At 34.9% G+C, this 23,763-nt stretch overlaps 2 protein-coding genes across 3 annotated transcripts; both read right to left on the reverse strand.

Annotated features, from left to right (window-relative positions):
* Positions 1 to 897: 897 nt before the first annotated feature.
* Positions 898 to 5,185, reverse strand: LOC137399642 (uncharacterized). Of its 2 annotated transcripts, none has more exons than XM_068085831.1 (6): positions 5,059 to 5,185; positions 4,796 to 4,912; positions 4,578 to 4,685; positions 2,421 to 2,583; positions 1,797 to 1,964; positions 898 to 1,476 (listed from the first exon to the last, which is right to left on the reverse strand). In XM_068085831.1, the coding sequence occupies exons 1-6, from the start codon at positions 5,092 to 5,094 to the stop codon at positions 1,298 to 1,300; spliced, it is 771 nt and encodes a 256-aa protein (XP_067941932.1). In that variant the 5' UTR covers positions 5,095 to 5,185; the 3' UTR covers positions 898 to 1,297. The 2 variants fall into 2 exon arrangements, with proteins under 2 accessions (XP_067941932.1, XP_067941931.1); XM_068085830.1 differs by having other exon boundaries at positions 1,794 to 1,964.
* A 76-nt stretch (positions 5,186 to 5,261) lies between these two features.
* LOC137399699 (monocarboxylate transporter 9-like) lies at positions 5,262 to 21,788 on the reverse strand. The gene is made up of 5 exons (XM_068085899.1): positions 21,605 to 21,788; positions 9,175 to 9,318; positions 8,916 to 9,098; positions 6,922 to 6,995; positions 5,262 to 5,273 (listed from the first exon to the last, which is right to left on the reverse strand). Exons 1-5 carry the CDS (start codon positions 21,786 to 21,788, stop codon positions 5,262 to 5,264), a joined length of 597 nt encoding a protein of 198 aa, XP_067942000.1.
* Positions 21,789 to 23,763: the final 1,975 nt, after the last annotated feature.

Consider the following 23,763-nt stretch of genomic DNA (forward strand, 5'->3'; position numbering starts at 1 on the left):
CTACACCAGGACTTGGTATTATTCGTAAATTGATTTTTGCAACAATCTCCTACCGCGACTGGTAATATTTTTGCAGTAGTTTGAGTTAAGGTTTGTCAGTTTTTAGGGCAGCCAGTGAGTGAGTCATTGAGTAGGTAGGGTGGATGGTTACCCTTCCTGTCATTGTGTAACTATCATGTAAAATCAATATTAGGGAATAGTAGTAGCCTAATCATTTTCTGAAAGTGTGAATTTAAAATGATGAGTCTCTCTCCTGTCACACGGGTGCAACAGTTACAATCGTTGCTTGCAGTGTTTGAAAAGACCAACAAAAGCTGCGTAAGGTATAACCTCCGCCAGCCAAGGGCGTCACTTTACCTTCTGATAAAGCAAATATATTACAGAGTTGAAATAATTGTAAAGATTTCTTAGCCAATATGGATGGTCGTTCGATCAGACTTTGATCCCAAGGACAAAAGTGAGTTAGTTGCATGATATTCATTAGGACCGAGACCGTAAGAGAAGATGAGAGGTATATAAGATTTTTATAGAATTAGTGAGTCATGTATTGAAATGAATGTACTGACAAGTGGATAGAAACCCAGCATCTCTTTAGACTGAGATCACAGCTTTTTTTGACAAAAACAAGATATTTTATTGTTTTGACCAGTGTAGCATGCCAAGTCTTTTCTGAGACGGGTCATTTCATGAATATGTATATAAATACATCTTTATACGCAGCTATTTTCTTTTTTATGTAAAACTTACATGGCAGAGCATAGCCTTATATAGTACGTTAAATGGCAAGCTTGCTTTTGACATTTTCGCTAAACTGAGGCTTAGCATTGTTGGTCCAAAGGCTGATGCGCTGTATAAGGCTCTCCCTATCAAGCCTTGTAGCTCTCTCTTGAGGGTTTGATTGTTGTCTCTGTGTGTTATTCTAATTCATTTTCATAAACAGGATAGATTGAAATACTTGTACTATAAATTTAGTAGACAACAAATAGGTCACTAACAGTGTGACACAGAGATACTTCTATGAATTTCAGTAGAGAAAGAATAGGCCACTAACAATGTGACACAAAGATACCTCTATGAATTTTAGTAGAGAACAAATAGGTCACCAACAATGTGACACAAAAATACTTCTATGAACTTTAGTAGACAACAGATAGGCCAGTAACAATGTGGCACAAAGATACATTCATAAAGGATAAATGGGCCTATACAGTAGCTCTCTCTCTCTCTCCCTCTAATAACACCAAACCACTTTGGCATTTATAGTGTAACACAAACGTGTAGTACTAGCCGACTTTTGCTAATAGCTAACAAAACTGGTGATCCCAATGGAATCTTGGGTAACTTCGTTGTTCCATTTTCGTCTTGGCTTCTGAAGAACTTTCTTGAGGAAAGGTGTGAGGACACCGGCAGAGGTAAGAAGTGCTGCTGATGCTAGGTAGAGAGCTGCTTTCTCATTGACTGTCTCCTGGATGTACACTGTAATATATATGTCTATTGTATGTACACGGTAATATATATATCTATTGTATGTACACTGTAATATATGTCTCCTGGATGTACATTGTAATATATATGTCTGTTGTATGTACACTGTAATATTTATGTCTGTTGTATGTACACTGTAATATATATGTCTGTTGTATGTACACTGTAATATATATGTCTGTTGTATGTACACTGTAATATATATGTCTGTTATAGATACATAGAAAAACAGATAGAGAAGTAGACAGATAAATAGGTAGAAAGGTAGATAAGGAGATAAGTAGATAGAGAGCCAATATCCCGGTTACCACCTGCGAGGAAAGGTACTCCTGCTAGTCCCAAACCATCTATAAGACACTTGACTACATACAGTCTCATCATTCTCTGGGGACTGGATAACTCTAAGGTCAGAGGGACAGCATTTCCTGTGGTAAAAGCTTTGAAGAACCCTATGATTCCAATTATGACATAAAGCTGCACTGTAAATGAAAAGAGAGGCAGTGAGAGGCAAAGGGTTTAGGAGTAGAACAGTGAAATTTAAAGTGCTGTTGAGAAGCATCAGCCTGGTCCTATCAGAAAACATAAAGAAATGTTACGTAACTCAAGTGACAATATGTCTGTGATGTCAGTACAAACACTCATCTCAACAACAGCCAGGCTCATAATCACAGTCACTGTGCCTTTCCACCGCCGTCAAGGTGACAACACTATTAGGAAGTGGTAAGAGAATTTTTTTAATGGTATTATAATTAGACCACAGCTTCTGGATGTTCGGAACAATAAAAACCAATAGTTTGAATAGCAAGAAGGTCATATGTACAGCGTAAAGTTATGAGGTACAAATTTCCTTTCTAAACCAAAGAGCGATTAGCTGTTATTCTGATGTAGGCAATACTCAAGTGAAGTGGCCTTGTATTTAATTTAGTTATACATACCTTCAGACTTGATGAAGGTCAAGGTAAAGATGGAAATAGCGAGAACAAAAATGCTGACAGTTTGTAGTAAGACAGCACTGAACTCTGTACAGGCAGTCAGTAGAAGATAGACAACAGCAGAGATAATCTGTGTAATTCCTTGAATGGATAGAGTATTGGCTATCTGTAATAAAGAATATACGTATATGTGTAATATCTCAGTATAACATGTTTAGTTATATTATGTCAGTTTCATGATATTGTATTATATCATAATATACTTACCATAACATAATATATCTGTTCATACCCTCATATAGCATATTATATTTTGGTATTTTGTCATATAGTGTATTTTACTATGTTATATCATATTACAATCTTTATTACAAACTATTCTATGATGCATTATATTATGTTACATGTATATGATATGATATTATACAAAATTATATTTTATTGTATTATCCTATAAAATATTACACCTTATGATATATATGTTACATATTATACTATATTGTATTATTTTATATCATATTGTATTAAATAATGTGATATTAGCTTATATTATCTTATACTGCACAATGATATGTTATGCTCAACTGTATTATGCGATATTATAATATATTATAACCTTACTCTGTTATATTGTGTTACATTATAATATTTGATGGTACATGTATATGATTAAATTGTAATTATATTAATTAATATTATATTATCTTATACTATTTTATATTGGTAAGATTTTATTGTACTATTTTGTACTATACCATTTTATATTATATTAATTTTGTGTTATACTTTGTTATATTGTATTATATTATAGTAGATTACATTAAATCATGTTATTTTACAACATGATTTATTTTATTGTTTTACATTGTAATCGATTTTACTACTTTATATTTTACTATACAATCGAAAATTATACTATGTTACAATGTAATTTATTGTAATATATTGTAACCTATCATATTATACTATGTTTTGCTATATTATACTACAAAGGAGTGAATTATACTACAAGTAGCGAGAGAGTAATTACATTGTTTATTTCATACTTTCATTATAGCTTTTTCAAAAATCAAAACCTTGGTCAGATACTAACCTGAGTCAGACACTAACCTAAGTTATATACTGACATGAGTCATATACTAACCTGAGTCAGATACTAACCTGAGTCATATACTAGCCTGAGTCAGATACTAGCCTGAGTCAGATACTAACCTGAGCTAGATACTAGCCTGAATAAGATACTAGCCTAAGTCAGATACTAACCTGAGTCAGATAATAGCCTGAGTCAGATACTAACCTGAGTTAGATACTAGCCTGAGTAAGATGCTAGCCTGAGTCAGATACTAACCTGAGTCATATACTAGCTTGAGTTAGATACTAGCCTGAGTCAGATGCTAACATGAGTCATATACTAACCTGAGTCAGATACTAACCTGAGTCATATAATAGCCTGAGTCATATACTAGCCTGAGTCATATACTAGCCTGATTCAGATAGTAACCTGAGTCAATTACTAGCCTGAGTCAGATACTAACCTGAGTCAGATAGTAACTTGAGTCAGATACTAGCCTGAGTCAGATAATAACCTGAGTCAGATACTAACCTGAGTAAAATACTAACTTGAGTCAGATACTAGCCTGAGTCAGATAATAACCTGAGTCAGATACTAGCCTGAGTCAGATACGAACCTGAGTCAGATACTAGCTTGAGTCAAATACTAACCTGAGTCAGATAAAAGCCTGAGTCATATACTAACATGAGTCAGACACTAGCCAGGGTCAGATACTAGCCCGAGTCAGATAGTAACCAGTTGATGGAACTGAAAATAAAAATGAATAAGATATTATGGAGTTGTTCCTGATTACTCTTTCTGGTTGGCTTCCAGAGGTAACATTTTAGTCTTTTCATGCGACATGTCATAAATTTTAATTTTTACAGTTTATTAGTGAATTATTTTCTGTTTAATGCTTAGTCAAAAGAACTAAGTAAGTTTTTACCAATGAAAATATGGCGAAAAATGACTATGACAATTGAACTAAAGTCTGCCATTGTAGGCGCCAATAGATTTATCAGTACTCTATTATAAGGTAGAGCTAGTTTTATCACTTACGCGCAGTCTAACAAACTATGTGGTATATTATAACTATTATTAACGTCTACCTGGTCATTAGTCAGTCCAAGTGTCCTTTCTGCATAGTCCCCCAGTACTGTGAAGCAAGAGTCAACACCGCCAGAGTACAAGCCAGCAACCACTAGCAGGGCTATTGACTGTAACAGTCATGCAGATCTGATGAGATATCAGTAAGCACACAAAGCTGTTGATTGTGATGATATGAAAAGTTTAATAACTGTTGAATGACTAACAGTTTGAAGGCTACCTCGGGTTTTCTCAAAGTCTGTAACATGTTATCATCCTTTGCTTCCTCTGAGTCTTCATCTAAATCTGATAGCTTTTTCTCTGAGAATTTAGTCTTATCTTTGGAGACAACATCATCCTGTCATTAAAAAACCAATTACAAATGGCCGCAGTGTAAGCTGGCATCAAGAACTTCAATTCCTTACTCAGAAACAACAGCCTGTGAATGCTTTTACTATATTTATCACGGCATGCATTACAATTTCTCCGAAAGCAAGCACTTACTCCAGTAAGGCTTCTCTGAGACAGACGAATGTCCATGTTTGTTCTATTAACAAGCTCGTTTCCCTCTGAGTCTGGGATGATGTAAATGCTTGTTGATGCTCTTTTTGGGAAGAGCTGGAGCTTCTTGTCTTCCTTTTGGTGGTCTACTTGAAGAAGGTCCTTATCTCTTTTGACATATGTGAGACCACAGGCTATGTTGACAGTTAGTACACACCCTACAAGAGCATAGACTTGTCTTAGAGATAAACACACAAACTAATTCTATATTTCTGATTCTGTAAAAGAAAACAAAATAATCATACATCTTCATCAGTCTTTCATCTGATTGGGAATAAAACAGTTGTGAAAACTTTTATAATTATGCCGTAAACTACAGCATAGCATTTATTACATTAGTTAAAATAATCACGTCTGAAGCTCTGGGGGTCATTAACTAGTATGGTTGTCAGTTATGCTTACCGTAACGATTATTAAGCCATCTGCAGGCACGTAATTGTTTCAGTAAAGTTAAGCTTACCTTTTCTGGTTCACGAGGTAAGTTACTCAAATTCATTGGGTAAGTACATGTATATTATCACCAGTGCCACGCCGGGCATTCAGCTAGTCTATTATGTATACAACTTCCATGACATTCTACTTCATCGTGATAAGTTGTCAGATGTGTAGAAAAACAAGAACAGGTAACTGCACAATTATTCATAAATACTTGAAGCCAATTGATTGGTGCAGGTGTTACAGTATAATGGTCTACCAGTCTGAATGTCACGAGTTGGGTACTGTTGAAAGTTTTCTTTTATCCTAACCTTGAGCCCTGAATACACGTAGACGACGAACAGCTATTACCACTCATTTTATAGTAAAATATATTTTGTTTTGCTTTATTGTACACGAGTAAAATATTTGTTATTAGTTTTATTTTGTGGAATAGACTTTGCTGTTTAAAAAACATAAGCAAATCATTGTAACTGAATATGGAAGATGTGCGCTCCTTATCAACTTATTGTAAAATTACCGCAATCATTGTCTATAAAACCTGTCAACTTAGTCAAAAAAAGAGAAAAGTTGTTGGGGCAAACCGATAATACTGCAGTTACTGTACAGCCCACAAATCAAAAGTTAAGTCTAGTTTTTCCTTTTTGTGTTGCCAAAGGAGCGAGTTAAGAAAGATCTTGGAACAGATTAGGCATGTACTGTTCATCTAGCTTAAAATCTCTACAGCGTAACGTAAACGTTCCTGGAACGCATTATTTATGTTGTAGGAGTGCCTACTGTACTTATATATTATGTGTTTGGTCTGCAATGTTGTAGGAGTGCCTACTGTACTTATATATTATGTGTTTGGTCTGCAATGTTGTAGGAGTGCCTACTGTACTTATATATTATGTGTTTGATCTGCAATGTTGTAGGAGTGCCTACTGTACTTATATATTATGTGTTTGGTCTGCAATGTTGTAGGAGTGCCTACTGTACTTATATATTATGTGTTTGATCTGCAATGTTGTAGGAGTGCCTGTACTTATATATTATGTGTTTGGTCTGCAATGTTGTAGGAGTGCCTACTGTACTTATATATTATGTGTTTGATCTGCAATGTTGTAGGAGTGCCTGTACTTATATATTATATGTTTGGTCTGCAATGCGGTATTTTTGTCTGCAATTGCAGATAAAAAGACAATAACACTGGAGAAATATCAAACATCCCCAAAAAACATAATATACCAAGCTGAAATAACAAATAAAACTGATATAAAAACAGAATCATACAATGAATTATGTACAACAGAATTCAAATCCAAATACAATAACCACACAGCTTTATTCAATAAAAACAATAAATAAAATTAGACAGAACTTTATAAATACATATGGAATTTCAAAAACAACAACCAAAGTTTTGAGATACATGCAACTTGGATAATAAAAGCACTTGCCCAACCCTACAACAACAGAATAAAAGGCTGCTGTAATTTATGTCTATTAAAAGATATTACATAATGTTCAAACCAGAACTAGCAACACTAAATAAAAGGGATGAATTAATATCAACGGCAGGCATGCACAGAGCTATCCTTTCGAAATTTTATAAGTACTGCCCCTACACTGCACCATCTTATTAAAACCATCAGTGACAACCTAACCAGTGCTAAACACAAAGCAACATTGTAGCTGCCGCAAAAAGACTTTAGTTAAAAGTTGTCTAATAATATACATATACTAGATATAAAATATATTAAGAACTGAAAACTTTTAAAACATTTTACTACTTAAAGTTTCATGGTTGTTACCATTTATCAGGTAAAATTAAAATGATCTCTAGATATACTAGATATATATATAGATATATATATATATATCTTGTTTATATATATAAATCTTAGTGGTTGTTGTTTGTCTGTCGTTCGTGTGTTCAGTTATAGCGATAAAAGTTTAGAAATGAAAAATCTGCTTTGCACTAGATTTCAATTCGGAACCTCCGAGTTCAAATTGAGTGCACCTGTTTAGCGTGGCTGTCTGCAGACAGCCACGCTAAATCAAATTGCTAGACTACGTATCCAACTGATCATAGTGATGAATAATTGTGAACATACTTATTACTGTCATAGTATAGTATAATCCAGAACCTTCTAGACTATTACTCATGCTTACATTATTGCATCATTTACTAGTCTTGTTTATATGTTATACTGTTATACACTTGTGTGCATGACAAGAATTGCGCAAGTCATGTTTACTATTATTCTGGCATATTCTAGAACATGTTTTCCTACTATATGAGCAAAGTTCCTGGTTATGGCAAATCAGTTCAGTATTACACTTCTACATTACAGTTCAATACATTATACATACAGCTGTCCTCTTCTGCTCTTCTATAATAGACATACACGCATACGTGAACACAGAGCTAACTTTCACAATTACATCAAGTAAAGTACACATTATGACGTTGTGTGATGCTTAATGTCACACAAGCTGGCTTCATGGCTCACGGCTCAAAGTTCTTATTATAATAAGTTTAACAATATTTATAAGCAAGCTCAAGTCACTAGCTTACGTTACTCAAACTAACCAAGTTGCTAATTTTTCCATTTGCTAATTAGTCAGCTTAGCCAATGGCAACTGCATTACCTGCTACTGTTTATAAGCTGCGTTTATTACCCATGCAACTACATGCATTCATCTAGTATACATTGTATATATAATATATATGATATATAATATATATATGAGTATATGCTCCCTCACTTCGGTTTGGTTGAGCACTCTGTGAGAGGTGCGGCACTATTAGCCTTTGTGCAAAGCTCATCACTTTTGTGATTTGAGCACTCTGGTGTCAGCACATTGACTTTCTTAAAGTCTGCGAGGCAACTTAGTTGTTTCGTGGCAGGAAGTCAACTCTCATGGGTAATGGGATTTGTGTCCCTTGCCTAAGCTCTGAGCTGCACTGATGAGGCTTAAATAGCCGAAACAGTACTGTCTGTAGCATGATATATAATATATATTTACAAAAATACATTAAATCATGAACAATATGTCAAGGTTTGAGTGTTACAAATTTGCTAGAAAAATGTTGTCTGAACCCCTTTTAACCAGTTAGGTTGAGCTCTGATCTAAACAACTAAGTTGTTTAGGGTTTATTACAACTATGGTGTAACTTTGATGTTATCGTTAGTCTAGCTGCCATATCTAGTAGGGGCTGTCATGTAGTTACCAAAGTGACGCACAATAGCCTCACTCCAACATCTTAATTACTGAAACTGTTAAAAGGGTATTATTGACTGCCACACCTCTGCTAAAATGAAACACAAAGGGTGCACTCTTTCTAAGATGGAGACGGAAATGCAAGTTGATAAACTCACCTATAGTAACGAGAGCCAGTTGCCAGGTCAGAGCAGTCATCAAATATCTCCAGAGTTGAGGGGCCACTATTGTAGCCAAGAACAACGACAAGCAGGTGGCACCAAACGGCCCGATCTGTTTGCCTGGAAAATGTTCTTTTATTATGTTGGTAGTGGCTACGTGTAACATCCCACTTCCAGAACCTTCAATATCGGTACATTTTATAAACTGGGTAAATATGAATCGTTTAATGCCGAGGAAACATGCTGCCAGATTTACCTGAGACGATTCCGGTCAGCAACAGTGCTTGCCATGAAGAAGAAGTGACGGCCGTTAGAGCTATCCCTCCTGAGAGAAAAATGCCTCCTATAAGCTGCAGCCACTTGCTACCCAATTTCTTGTGTAGGTAGAATGAGGGCAAGCCTGAAACACGGCTGAATATAAAGTCTTACTGCTGAAAATGACCTGTTTGTTACTTGTGTTCCTAGTAAATGTTCTCTGGTGAATAAATAGTGGGTCAAACGATGGTGTAATATTACTCCTATGACATGCTAAGACAAACATTGAGGGAATATTTTCAAGCTGAAACATTAAAAACACACGCAACTGTAAAATCCAATTGCTTTGCGGTCTTTTCATACTTGGTAATATTTTATCCAGCTTTTTCAAATTGTTTTATAAGTTGAAACGAGTTGAGGCTAGCAAAATAATAGGACCAGCATTATTGAAGTAGCAGTGGACAAGTGAAAACAAATTTCTGTCACCAGCCTTATGAAAACTTAGCTTGCCAAGTTTTCTAATACATGCCACTATGTCAATAGCTACACATTTCTACACATGTGTCACTATTACGCTAGCTACAGCTGCTGTCATGCTAATATTTCTACACATGTGTCACTATTACGCTAGCTACAGCTGCTGTCATGCTAATATTTCTACACATGTGTCACTATTACGCTAGCTACAGCTGCTGTCATGCTAATATTTCTACACATGTGTCACTATTACGCTAGCTACAGCGGTCATGTGTTTATCTGCAACTCGAACATTTCTATACATGTCACTATGTCACTAGCTAAACATGTCTTGTGTTTATGTATATATGGCTGGTACATAAAAATTATGTGTTGTAGCATAAAGTACATATGGCTGGTACACAGGAGGTATGTGTTGTAGCATATAGTATATATGGCTAGTACATAGAAATTATGTGTTGTAGCATAAAGTACATATGGCTGGTACACAGGAGGTATGTGTTGTAGCATATAGTACATATGGCTAGTATATAAGAAGTATGTGTTGTAGCATATAGTATATATGCCTGGTACATAGGAAGTATGTGTTGTAACATATAGTACATATGCCTGGTACATAGGAAGTATGTGTTGTAACATATAGTACATATGGCTATTATATAAGAAGTATGTGTTGTAGCATATAGTATATATGGCTAGTACATAGGAAGTATGTGTTGTAGCATATAGTACATATGGCTAGTACATAGGAAGTATGTGTTGTAACATATAGTACATATGGCTATTATATAAGAAGTATGTGTTGTAGCATATAGTATATATGGCTGGTACATAAGAAGTATGTGTTGTAGCATATAGTATATATGGCTGGTGCATAGGAAGTATGTGTTGTAGCATATAGTGCATATGGCTGGTACATAGGAAGTATGTGTTGTAGCATATAATACATATGGCTGGTATATAGGAAGTATGTGTTGTAGCATATAATACATATGGCTGGTACATAAGAAGTATGTGTTGTAGCATATAGTACATATGGCTGGTGCATAGGAAGTATGTGTTGTAGCATATAGTATATATGGCTGGTACATAGGAAGTATGTGTTGTAGCATATAGTGCATATGGCTGGTGCATAGGAAGTATGTGTTGTAGCATATAGTACATATGGCTGGTGCATAGGAAGTATGTGTTGTAGCATATAATACATATGGCTGGTACATAGGAAGTATGTGTTGTAGCATATAGTACATATGCCTGGTACATAAGAAGTATGTGTTGTAGCATAAAGTACATATGGCTAGTATATAAGAAGTATGTGTTGTAGCATATAGTACATATGCCTGGTACATAAGAAGTATGTGTTGTAGCATATAGTACATATGGCTGGTGCATAGGAAGCATGTGTTGTAGCATATAGTATATATGGTTGGTACATAAGAAGTATGTGTTGTAGCATATAGTACATATGGCTGGTGCATAGGAAGCATGTGTTGTAGCATATAGTATATATGGTTGGTACATAGGAAGTATGTGTTGTAACATATAGTACATATGGCTATTATATAAGAAGTATGTGTTGTAGCATATAGTATATATGGCTAGTACATAGGAAGTATGTGTTGTAGCATATAGTACATATGGCTAGTACATAGGAAGTATGTGTTGTAGCATATAGTATATATGCCTGGTATATAGGAAGTATGTGTTGTAGCATATAATACATATGGCTGGTACATAAGAAGTATGTGTTGTAGCATATAGTACATATGGCTGGTGCATAGGAAGTATGTGTTGTAGCATATAGTGCATATGGCTGGTACATAGGAAGTATGTGTTGTAGCATATAATACATATGGCTGGTATATAGGAAGTATGTGTTGTAGCATATAATACATATGGCTGGTACATAAGAAGTATGTGTTGTAGCATATAGTACATATGGCTGGTGCATAGGAAGTATGTGTTGTAGCATATAGTGCATATGGCTGGTGCATAGGAAGTATGTGTTGTAGCATATAGTACATATGCCTGGTACATAAGAAGTATGTGTTGTAGCATAAAGTACATATGGCTAGTATATAAGAAGTATGTGTTGTAGCATATAGTACATATGCCTGGTACATAAGAAGTATGTGTTGTAGCATATAGTACATATGGCTGGTGCATAGGAAGCATGTGTTGTAGCATATAGTATATATGGTTGGTACATAGGAAGTATGTGTTGTAGCATATAGTACATATGGCTGGTACATAGGAAGTATGTGTTGTAGCATAAAGTACATATGGCTAGTACATAAGAAGTATGTGTTGAAGCATATAGTACATATGGCTAGTATATAAGAAGTATGTGTTGTAGCATATAGTATATATGGCTGGTACATAGGAAGTATGTGTTGTAGCATATAGTACATATGGCTGGTATATAGGAAGTATGTGTTGTAGCATATAGTACATATGCCTGGTACATAGGAAGTATGTGTTGTAACATATAGTACATATGCCTGGTATATAAGAAGTATGTGTTGTAGCATATAGTATATATGCCTGGTACATAGGAAGTATGTGTTGTAACATATAGTATATATGGCTGGTACATAGGAAGTATGTGTTGTAGCATAAAGTACATATGGCTAGTACATAAGAAGTATGTGTTGAAGCATATAGTACATATGGCTAGTATATAAGAAGTATGTGTTGTAGCATATAGTATATATGGCTGGTACATAGGAAGTATGTGTTGTAGCATATAGTACATATGGCTGGTATATAGGAAGTATGTGTTGTAGCATATAGTACATATGCCTGGTACATAGGAAGTATGTGTTGTAACATATAGTACATATGCCTGGTACATAAGAAGTATGTGTTGTAGCATATAGTATATATGGCTGGTACACAGGAAGTATGTGTTGTAGCATATAGTACATATGGCTGGTACATAGGAAGTATGTGTTGTAGCATATAGTATATATGGCTGGTACATAGGAAGTATGTGTTGTAGCATATAGTACATATGGCTAGTATATAAGAAGTATGTGTTGTAGCATATAGTATATATGGCTGGTACATAAGAAGTATGTGTTGTAGCATATAGTATATATGCCTGGTGCATAGGAAGCATGTGTTGTAGCATATAGTACATATGGCTAGTATATAAGAAGTATGTGTTGTAGCATATAGTATATATGCCTGGTACATAGGAAGTATGTGTTGTAACATATAGTACATATGCCTGGTACATAAGAAGTATGTGTTGTAGCATATAGTATATATGGCTGGTACATAGGAAGTATGTGTTGTAACATATAGTACATATGGCTAGTATATAAGAAGTATGTGTTGTAGCATATAGTATATATGCCTGGTGCATAGGAAGTATGTGTTGTAGCATATAGTATATATGGCTGGTATATAGGAAGTATGTGTTGTAGCATATAATACATATGGCTGGTACATAGGAAGTATGTGTTGTAGCATATAGTACATATGGCTGGTACATAAGAAGTATGTGTTGTAACATATAGTATATATGCCTGGTACATAGGAAGTATGTGTTGTAACATATAGTACATATGCCTGGTACATAAGAAGTATGTGTTGTAGCATATAGTATATATGGCTGGTGCATAGGAAGTATGTGTTGTAGCATATAGTACATATGGCTAGTATATAAGAAGTATGTGTTGTAGCATATAATACATATGGCTAGTACATAGGAAGCATGTGTTGTAGCATATAGTATATATGGCTAGTACATAAGAAGTATGTGTTGTAGCATATAGTATATATGGCTGGTACATAGGAAGTATGTGTTGTAGCATATAGTATATATGGCTAGTACATAAGAAGTATGTGTTGTAGCATATAGTATATATGCCTGGTACATAGGAAGTATGTGTTGTAGCATATAGTACATATGGCTGGTACATGAAGTATGTGTTGTAGCATATAGTACATATGGCTGGTACATAGGAAGTATGTGTTGTAGCATATAGTACATATGGCTAGTACATAGGAAGTATGTGTTGTAGCATATAGTATATATGGCTAGTACATAAGAAGTATGTGTTGTAGCATATAGTACATATGGCTGGTACATAGGAAGTATGTGTTGTAGCATATAGTACATATGGCTGGTACATGGAAGTTTGTGTTGTAACATATAGTATATATGGCTGGTACATAGGAAGTATGTGTTGTAGCATATAGTATATATGGCTAGTACATAGGAAGTATGTGTTGTAGCATAAAGTACATATGGCTGGTACATAGGAAGTATGTGTTGTAGCATATAATACATATGGCTGGTACATAGGAAGTATGTGTTGTAGCATATAGTATATATGGCTAGTACATAAGAAGTATGTGTTGAAGCATATAGTACATATGGCTAGTATATAAGAAGTATGTGTTGTAGCATATAGTATATATGCCTGGTACATAGGAAGTATGTGTTGTAACATATAGTACATATGCCTGGTACATAAGAAGTATGTGTTGTAGCATATAGTATATATGGCTAGTACATAGGAAGTATGTGTTGTAGCATATAGTACATATGGCTGGTACACAGGAAGTATGTGTTGTAGCATATAGTGCATATGGCTGGTACACAGGAAGTATGTGTTGTAGCATATAGTGCATATGGCTAGTACATAAGAAGTATGTGTTGTAGCATATAGTATATATGGCTGGTACATAAGAAGTATGTGTTGTAGCATATAGTACATATGGCTGGTACATAGGAAGTATGTGTTGTAGCATAAAGTACATATGGCTAGTATATAAGAAGTATGTGTTGTAACATATAGTACATATGCCTGGTACATAAGAAGTATGTGTTGTAGCATATAGTACATATGGCTGGTACATAGGAAGTATGTGTTGTAGCATATAGTACATATGGCTAGTACATAGGAAGTATGTGTTGTAGCATATAGTATATATGGCTGGTATATAGGAAGTATGTGTTGTAGCATATAGTGCATATGGCTGGTACATAGGAAGTATGTGTTGTAGCATATAGTATATATGGCTGGTACATAAGAAGTATGTGTTGTAGCATATAGTATATATGGCTAGTACATAGGAAGTATGTGTTGTAGCATATAATACATATGGCTGGTACATAGGAAGTATGTGTTGTAGCATATAGTATATATGGCTGGTACATAGGAAGTATGTGTTGTAGCATATAGTACATATGGCTGGTACATAAGAAGTATGTGTTGTAGCATATAGTACATATGGCTGGTACACAGGAAGTATGTGTTGTAGCATATAGTGCATATGGCTAGTACATAAGAAGTATGTGTTGTAGCATATAGTACATATGGCTGGTACATAGGAAGTATGTGTTGTAGCATAAAGTACATATGGCTAGTATATAAGAAGTATGTGTTGTAACATATAGTACATATGCCTGGTACATAAGAAGTATGTGTTGTAGCATATAGTACATATGGCTGGTACATAGAAAGTATGTGTTGTAGCATATAGTACATATGGCTAGTACATAGGAAGTATGTGTTGTAGCATATAGTATATATGGCTAGTATATAGGAAGTATGTGCTGTAGCATATAGTACATATGGCTGGTGCATAGGAAGTATGTGTTGTAGCATATAGTACATATGGCTGGTACATAGGAAGTATGTGTTGTAGCATATAATACATATGGCTAGTATATAAGAAGTATGTGTTGTAGCATATAGTATATATGCCTGGTACATAGGAAGTATGTGTTGTAGCATATAGTATATATGGCTGGTACATAGGAAGTATGTGTTGTAGCATATAGTATATATGCCTGGTACATAGGAAGTATGTGTTGTAGCATATAGTACATATGGCTGGTACATAGGAAGTATGTGTTGTAGCATATAGTACATATGGCTGGTGCATAGGAAGTATGTGTTGTAGCATATAATACATATGGCTGGTACATAAGAAGTATGTGTTGTAGCATATAGTACATATGGCTGGTGCATAGGAAGTATGTGTTGTAGCATATAATACATATGGCTGGTACATAAGAAGTATGTGTTGTAGCATATAGTACATATGCCTGGTACATAGGAAGTATGTGTTGTAGCATATAGTACATATGGCTGGTACATAAGAAGTATGTGTTGTAGCATATAGTATATATGCCTGGTACATAGGAAGTATGTGTTGTAGCATATAGTACATATGGCTAGTATATAAGAAGTATGTGTTGTAACATATAGTACATATGCCTGGTACATAAGAAGTATGTGTTGTAGCATATAGTACATATGGCTAGTACATAGGAAGTATGTGTTGTAGCATATAGTACATATGGCTAGTATATAAGAAGTATGTGTTGTAGCATATAGTATATATGGCTGGTACATAAGAAGTATGTGTTGTAGCATATAGTACATATGGCTGGTACATAGGAAGTATGTGTTGTAGCATATAATACATATGGCTGGTACATAGGAAGTATGTGTTGTAGCATATAGTACATATGGCTGGTACACAGGAGGTATGTGTTGTAGCATATAATACATATGGCTAGTATATAAGAAGTATGTGTTGTAGCATATGGTACATATGCCTGGTACATAAGAAGTATGTGTTGTAGCATATAGTATATATGGCTAGTACATAGGAAGTATGTGTTGTAGCATATAATACATATGGCTGGTACATAGGAAGTATGTGTTGTAGCATATAGTATATATGGCTGGTACATAGGAAGTATGTGTTGTAGCATATAGTACATATGGCTAGTATATAGGAAGTATGTGTTGTAGCATATAGTACATATGGCTGGTACATAGGAAGTATGTGTTGTAGCATATAGTATATATGCCTGGTACATAGGAAGTATGTGTTGTAGCATATAGTACATATGGCTAGTATATAAGAAGTATGTGTTGTAACATATAGTATATATGGCTGGTACATAGGAAGTATGTGTTGTAGCATATAGTATATATGGCTGGTACATAGGAAGTATGTGTTGTAGCATATAATACATATGGCTGGTGCATAGGAAGTATGTGTTGTAGCATATAGTATATATGGCTGGTACATAAGAAGTATGTGTTGTAGCATATAGTATATATGGCTAGTACATAGGAAGTATGTGTTGTAGCATATAGTATATATGGCTAGTACATAGGAAGTATGTGTTGTAGCATATAGTATATATGGCTAGTACATAGGAAGTATGTGTTGTAGCATATAGTACATATGGCTAGTATATAAGAAGTATGTGTTGTAACATATAGTATATATGGCTGGTACATAGGAAGTATGTGTTGTAGCATATAGTATATATGGCTGGTACATAGGAAGTATGTGTTGTAGCATATAATACATATGGCTAGTATATAAGAAGTATGTGTTGTAGCATATGGTACATATGCCTGGTACATAAGAAGTATGTGTTGTAGCATATAGTATATATGGCTAGTACATAGGAAGTATGTGTTGTAGCATATAATACATATGGCTGGTACATAGGAAGTATGTGTTGTAGCATATAGTATATATGGCTGGTACATAGGAAGTATGTGTTGTAGCATATAGTACATATGCCTGGTACATGGAAGTATGTGTTGTAGCATATAGTACATATGGCTAGTATATAGGAAGTATGTGTTGTAGCATATAGTACATATGGCTGGTACATAGGAAGTATGTGTTGTAGCATATAGTATATATGCCTGGTACATAGGAAGTATGTGTTGTAGCATATAGTACATATGGCTAGTATATAAGAAGTATGTGTTGTAACATATAGTATATATGGCTGGTACATAGGAAGTATGTGTTGTAGCATATAGTATATATGGCTGGTACATAGGAAGTATGTGTTGTAGCATATAATACATATGGCTGGTGCATAGGAAGTATGTGTTGTAGCATATAGTATATATGGCTGGTACATAAGAAGTATGTGTTGTAGCATATAGTATATATGGCTAGTACATAGGAAGTATGTGTTGTAGCATATAGTATATATGGCTAGTACATAGGAAGTATGTGTTGTAGCATATAGTATATATGGCTAGTACATAGGAAGTATGTGTTGTAGCATATAGTATATATGGCTAGTACATAGGAAGTATGTGTTGTAGCATATAGTATATATGCCTGGTACATAGGAAGTATGTGTTGTAGCATATAGTACATATGGCTAGTATATAAGAAGTATGTGTTGTAACATATAGTATATATGGCTGGTACATAAGAAGTATGTGTTGTAGCATATAGTATATATGGCTGGTACATAGGAAGTATGTGTTGTAGCATATAGTATATATGCCTGGTACATAGGAAGTATGTGTTGTAGCATATAGTATATATGGCTAGTACATAGGAAGTATGTGTTGTAGCATATAGTATATATGGCTAGTACATAGGAAGTATGTGTTGTAGCATATAATACATATGGCTGGTACATAGGAAGTATGTGTTGTAGCATATAATACATATGGCTGGTACATAAGAAGTATGTGTTGTAGCATATAGTATATATGGCTAGTACATAGGAAGTATGTGTTGTAGCATATAGTATATATGCCTGGTACATAGGAAGTATGTGTTGTAGCATATAGTATATATGGCTAGTACATAGGAAGTATGTGTTGTAGCATATAGTATATATGGCTAGTACATAGGAAGTATGTGTTGTAGCATATAATACATATGGCTGGTACATAGGAAGTATGTGTTGTAGCATATAATACATATGGCTGGTACATAGGAAGTATGTGTTGTAGCATATAGTACATATGCCTGGTATATAGGAAGTATGTGTTGTAACATATAGTATATATGGCTGGTACATAGGAAGTATGTGTTGTAGCATATAGTATATATGGCTGGTACATAGGAAGTATGTGTTGTAGCATATAATACATATGGCTGGTATATAAGAAGTATGTGTTGTAGCATATAGTACATATGGCTGGTACATAGGAAGTATGTGTTGTAGCATGAAGTACATATGGCTAGTATATAAGAAGTATGTGTTGTAACATATAGTACATATGCCTGGTACATAAGAAGTATGTGTTGTAGCATATAGTACATATGGCTGGTACATAGGAAGTATGTGTTGTAACATATAGTATATATGGCTGGTACATAGGAAGCATGTGTTGTAGCATATAGTATATATGGCTGGTGCATAAGAAGTATGTGTTGTAGCATATAGTACATATGGCTAGTACATAAGAAGTATGTGTTGTAGCATATAGTATATATGGCTAGTACATAGGAAGTATGTGTTGTAGCATATAGTATATATGGCTAGTACATAGGAAGTATGTGTTGTAGCATATAGTATATATGGCTAGTACATAGGAAGTATGTGTTGTAGCATATAGTACATATGGCTAGTACATAGGAAGTATGTGTTGTAGCATATAGTACATATGGCTGGTACACAGGAAGTATGTGTTGTAGCATATAGTGCATATGGCTAGTACATAAGAAGTATGTGTTGTAGCATATAGTATATATGGCTAGTACATAGGAAGTATGTGTTGTAGCATATAGTACATATGGCTAGTATATAAGAAGTATGTGTTGTAACATATAGTATATATGGCTGGTACATAGGAAGTATGTGTTGTAGCATATAGTATATATGGCTGGTACATAGGAAGTATGTGTTGTAGCATATAATACATATGGCTGGTACATAAGAAGTATGTGTTGTAGCATATAGTATATATGGCTGGTGCATAGGAAGTATGTGTTGTAGCATATAGTACATATGGCTGGTACATAGGAAGTATGTGTTGTAGCATATAGTACATATGGCTAGTACATAAGAAGCATGTGTTGTAGCATATAGTATATATGGCTAGTACATAGGAAGTATGTGTTGTAGCATATAGTATATATGGCTAGTACATAGGAAGTATGTGTTGTAGCATATAGTATATATGGCTAGTACATAGGAAGTATGCGTTGTAGCATATAGTACATATGGCTAGTACATAAGAAGTATGTGTTGTAGCATATAGTACATATGGCTAGTACATAGGAAGTATGTGTTGTAGCATATAGTATATATGGCTAGTACATAGGAAGTATGTGTTGTAGCATATAATACATATGGCTGGTATATAGGAAGTATGTGTTGTAGCATATAGTACATATGGCTGGTACACAGGAAGTATGTGTTGTAGCATATAGTACATATGGCTAGTACATAGGAAGTATGTGTTGTAGCATATAGTATATATGGCTAGTACATAGGAAGTATGTGTTGTAGCATATAGTATATATGGCTAGTACATAGGAAGTATGTGTTGTAGCATATAGTATATATGGCTAGTACATAGGAAGTATGTGTTGTAGCATATAGTACATATGGCTAGTACATAAGAAGTATGTGTTGTAGCATATAGTACATATGGCTAGTACATAGGAAGTATGTGTTGTAGCATATAGTATATATGGCTGGTGCATAGGAAGTATGTGTTGTAGCATATAGTACATATGGCTGGTACATAGGAAGTATGTGTTGTAGCATATAGTATATATGGCTAGTACATAGGAAGTATGTGTTGTAGCATATAGTACATATGGCTAGTACATAGGAAGTATGTGTTGTAGCATATAGTATATATGGCTAGTACATAGGAAGTATGTGTTGTAGCATATAGTACATATGGCTAGTACATAAGAAGTATGTGTTGTAGCATATAGTACATATGGCTAGTACATAGGAAGTATGTGTTGTAGCATATAGTATATATGGCTGGTGCATAGGAAGTATGTGTTGTAGCATATAGTACATATGGCTGGTACATAGGAAGTATGTGTTGTAGCATATAGTATATATGGCTAGTACATAGGAAGTATGTGTTGTAGCATATAGTACAAATGGCTGGTACACAGGAAGTATGTGTTGTAGCATATAGTACATATGGCTGGTACATAGGAAGTATGTGTTGTAGCATATAATACATATGGCTGGTACATAGGAAGTATGTGTTGTAGCATATAGTATATATGGCTGGTGCATAGGAAGTATGTGTTGTAGCTTATAGTACATATGGCTAGTACATAGGAAGTATGTGTTGTAGCATATAGTGCATATGGCTAGTATATAAGAAGTATGTGTTGTAGCATATAGTATATATGGCTGGTGCATAGGAAGTATGTGTTGTAGCTTATAGTGCATATGGCTAGTACATAAGAAGTATGTGTTGTAGCATATAGTACATATGGCTGGTACATAGGAAGTATGTGTTGTAGCATATAGTATATATGGCTAGTACATAAGAAGTATGTGTTGTAGCATATAGTATATATGGCTGGTGCATAGGAAGTATGTGTTGTAGCTTATAGTGCATATGGCTAGTACATAAGAAGTATGTGTTGTAGCATATAGTATATATGGCTGGTACATAGGAAGTATGTGTTGTAGCATATAGTATATATGGCTAGTACATAGGAAGTATGTGTTGTAGCATATAGTATATATGGCTAGTACATAGGAAGTATGTGTTGTAGCATATAATACATATGGCTGGTACATAAGAAGTATGTGTTGTAGCATATAGTATATATGGCTAGTATATAGGAAGTATGTGTTGTAGCATATAGTATATATGGCTAGTACATAGGAAGTATGTGTTGTAGCATATAATACATATGGCTGGTACATAAGAAGTATGTGTTGTAGCATATAGTACATATGGCTAGTACATAGGAAGTATGTGTTGTAGCATATAGTATATATGGCTGGTACATAGGAAGTATGTGTTGTAGCATATAGTACATATGGCTAGTATATAAGAAGTATGTGTTGTAACATATAGTACATATGCCTGGTACATAAGAAGTATGTGTTGTAGCATATAGTATATATGGCTGGTACATAGGAAGTATGTGTTGTAGCATATAGTGCATGTAATTGGAAGATAAAAATTTCAAGACAATATTAATCAGCGTACAAGCTATCTTGTGCATGCTCGTCTGAACCGGTCCAACTATACTGCTGACAATCCTCTCATTGTATATCTGAATGTAGTAGACAGTCCCAATAGAGACGCTGCCGGTGATGTAGCCGTAGGATGCAAAGGTGCTGATACTAGTTGCCGCCAGAATCACCCACTTATACCATATCGGCACTGCCATCTCAGCCTGATTTATCTAACAAGCACAACATAAAGAAGGATGCACATTATAAGATTCAGCATGGGTATCTCTGAATATCAAAGCGAGTTTAACCCTCACTGGCACATGAAGTTACACTTGTCAGATATCTCATCATTCACTCCTGCTGAAGCAATAGCGAACACATAGACCTATTAACTATACTATTATTAAGTATAGTTAATAGGTCTATGGGTGAACATTACACAATGATTAACTGAAGAGGTTGTATTGTGTATATCACACTATATCATATATTCTGAAGTCAAGTCAACAGTTGCCACAAATCAAGTTTGCTTGCTGATAACCGGAGAAGTTGAGATGAGACAATACAGCATGTTCTGCACACCCTAATAACTTGAGTAGTTGCTGTCTAAATGATATTCAGGAAATAGCTTAAACTGCTGATACAAGCTGTCTGGTGTCTGATCATTCAAATTTTTAGAGATTTGACAACCAAGACATCGCAAAACAAGAACGCAAATAAAGTTTGTGTTAGCTCAATTCGACCAATAGGAGATTTTGGTTTTAAACTGAATGCAAGTAGTTAATGTATGATGTCACAACACAAACAAGTTTCACTTATGCTGCAGTCATTCTTCTGACCTGTAAATAGTTTAGTAGTCACAAAGAAATATACTAAACTGATTTGAAATATATTAACTTGACTATCTTATCAATTGATTTAGTTTGGTAGTTGAATGAAGCCTACTAACGTTTAGCGTAGATGCCAAACAATAGTGATCAGAAGGCTGGTGAGAAAGGCAGTTTTGGTACTGAGAATTGCACTCCTGTCCTCTTCTCCAATATATGGACAGCTAGTTGGTGGTTAGTGATGAGCAAGGAGTCAGATAGTTGGTAGCTAGCTGATCACAAGAAGACAAATAGTTGAACAGATAGTGGACAGACAATTGACGGTATATTGGTGCACAACAGTGTACAGTTAGTATGCTATTGGATAGATAGTGGCTAGATAGTGAGTAGATGGTGGGTAAATAGTGGGTAGATAGTGGGTAGATAGTGGGTAAATGCCTGCAAATACAAAGAGGCTGGCTGATAATCTGTAATAGCTGCATCCGGTATCCACACAAACATACCACAGCTGCCGGAAAGGTCAGCCCAGTCTATTGAGTAATGAGAGAAATAGCCTCTGGTCTAGGAAGGTATAGTTACACCTGAGTGTGTTGTTGATAGACAGAAATAGGAATGCTTCAGTTGGTAAAGTAGCATTTGAGCTTACCTCTACTAAGTTTGCTCTCAATAATAAGAGTTATACATATAATATATTATAGTTATACTTGTAATATATAATAGTTATACTCGTAATATATTATAGTTATATTTGCAATATATAATAGGTATACATACATTTCTTTCTTGCAGTCCAAAACAGCGCCAAATACTTTACTGATATGATTTGAATTTCACATTCTGCAGGATGAATGCATTGCGAAAGATGCTGTCATATGCTGACCTTGATTATGTAATCAAACCTTACACAGTTCAAATGAAAGGTCAGCGTTTTATAGCATTCTTAAATGCTCAAGTAAGGTCAAGGGCTTCATCTCATTCGTAGTTGTCGCAGCATAAGATGGACAAAGCAGTTTAAGGATGAAATGTCAGATGTCACATTGAGGCATAGTCTGCTACTTGTCTGGTCCTCAGCTACCCCTACAACAGGACTTGTTATTATTCATAGATTGATTTTTGCAACAATCTTTTACCGCGACTGGTAATATTTTTGCAGTAGTTTGAGTTAACTGTAACTCGTGTAGATTTGTCAGTTTTTAGGGCAGCCAGTGAGTGAGTCATTGAGTAGGTAGGGTGGATGGTTACCCTTCCTGTCATTGTGTAACTATCATGTAAAATCAATATTAGGAATAGTAGTAGCCTAATCATTTTCTGAAAGTGTGAATTTAAAATGATGAGTCTCTCTCCTGTCACACGGGTGCAACAG

The sequence above is a fragment of the Watersipora subatra genome, chromosome 7 (genome assembly GCF_963576615.1).
Source record: "Watersipora subatra chromosome 7, tzWatSuba1.1, whole genome shotgun sequence".
NCBI classification, from domain to species: Eukaryota; Metazoa; Bryozoa; class Gymnolaemata; order Cheilostomatida; family Watersiporidae; genus Watersipora; species Watersipora subatra.

Bases quoted from the DNA above. Each gene is read 5' to 3' on its own strand.
- LOC137399642 (XM_068085830.1), bottom strand. From the start codon at position 5,094: ATGGACATTCGTCTGTCTCAGAGAAGCCTTACTGGA. The intron at 4,686-4,795 runs GTAGCCTTCAAA...TGACTGTTACAG, and splicing joins AGACTTTGAGAAAACCCGAG to TCAATAGCCCTGCTAGTGGT. The intron at 1,965-2,420 runs GTATGTATAACT...TTTCATTTACAG, and splicing joins GACCTTCATCAAGTCTGAAG to TGCAGCTTTATGTCATAATT.
- LOC137399699 (XM_068085899.1), bottom strand. From the start codon at position 21,788: ATGGCAGTGCCGATATGGTATAAGTGGGTGATTCTGGCGGCAACTAGT. The intron at 9,099-9,174 runs GTAAATCTGGCA...CCGATATTGAAG, and splicing joins GCTGACCGGAATCGTCTCAG to GTTCTGGAAGTGGGATGTTA. The intron at 6,996-8,915 runs GTGAGTTTATCA...CTGTTGTTGTAG, and splicing joins ACTGGCTCTCGTTACTATAG to GGTTGGGCAAGTGCTTTTAT.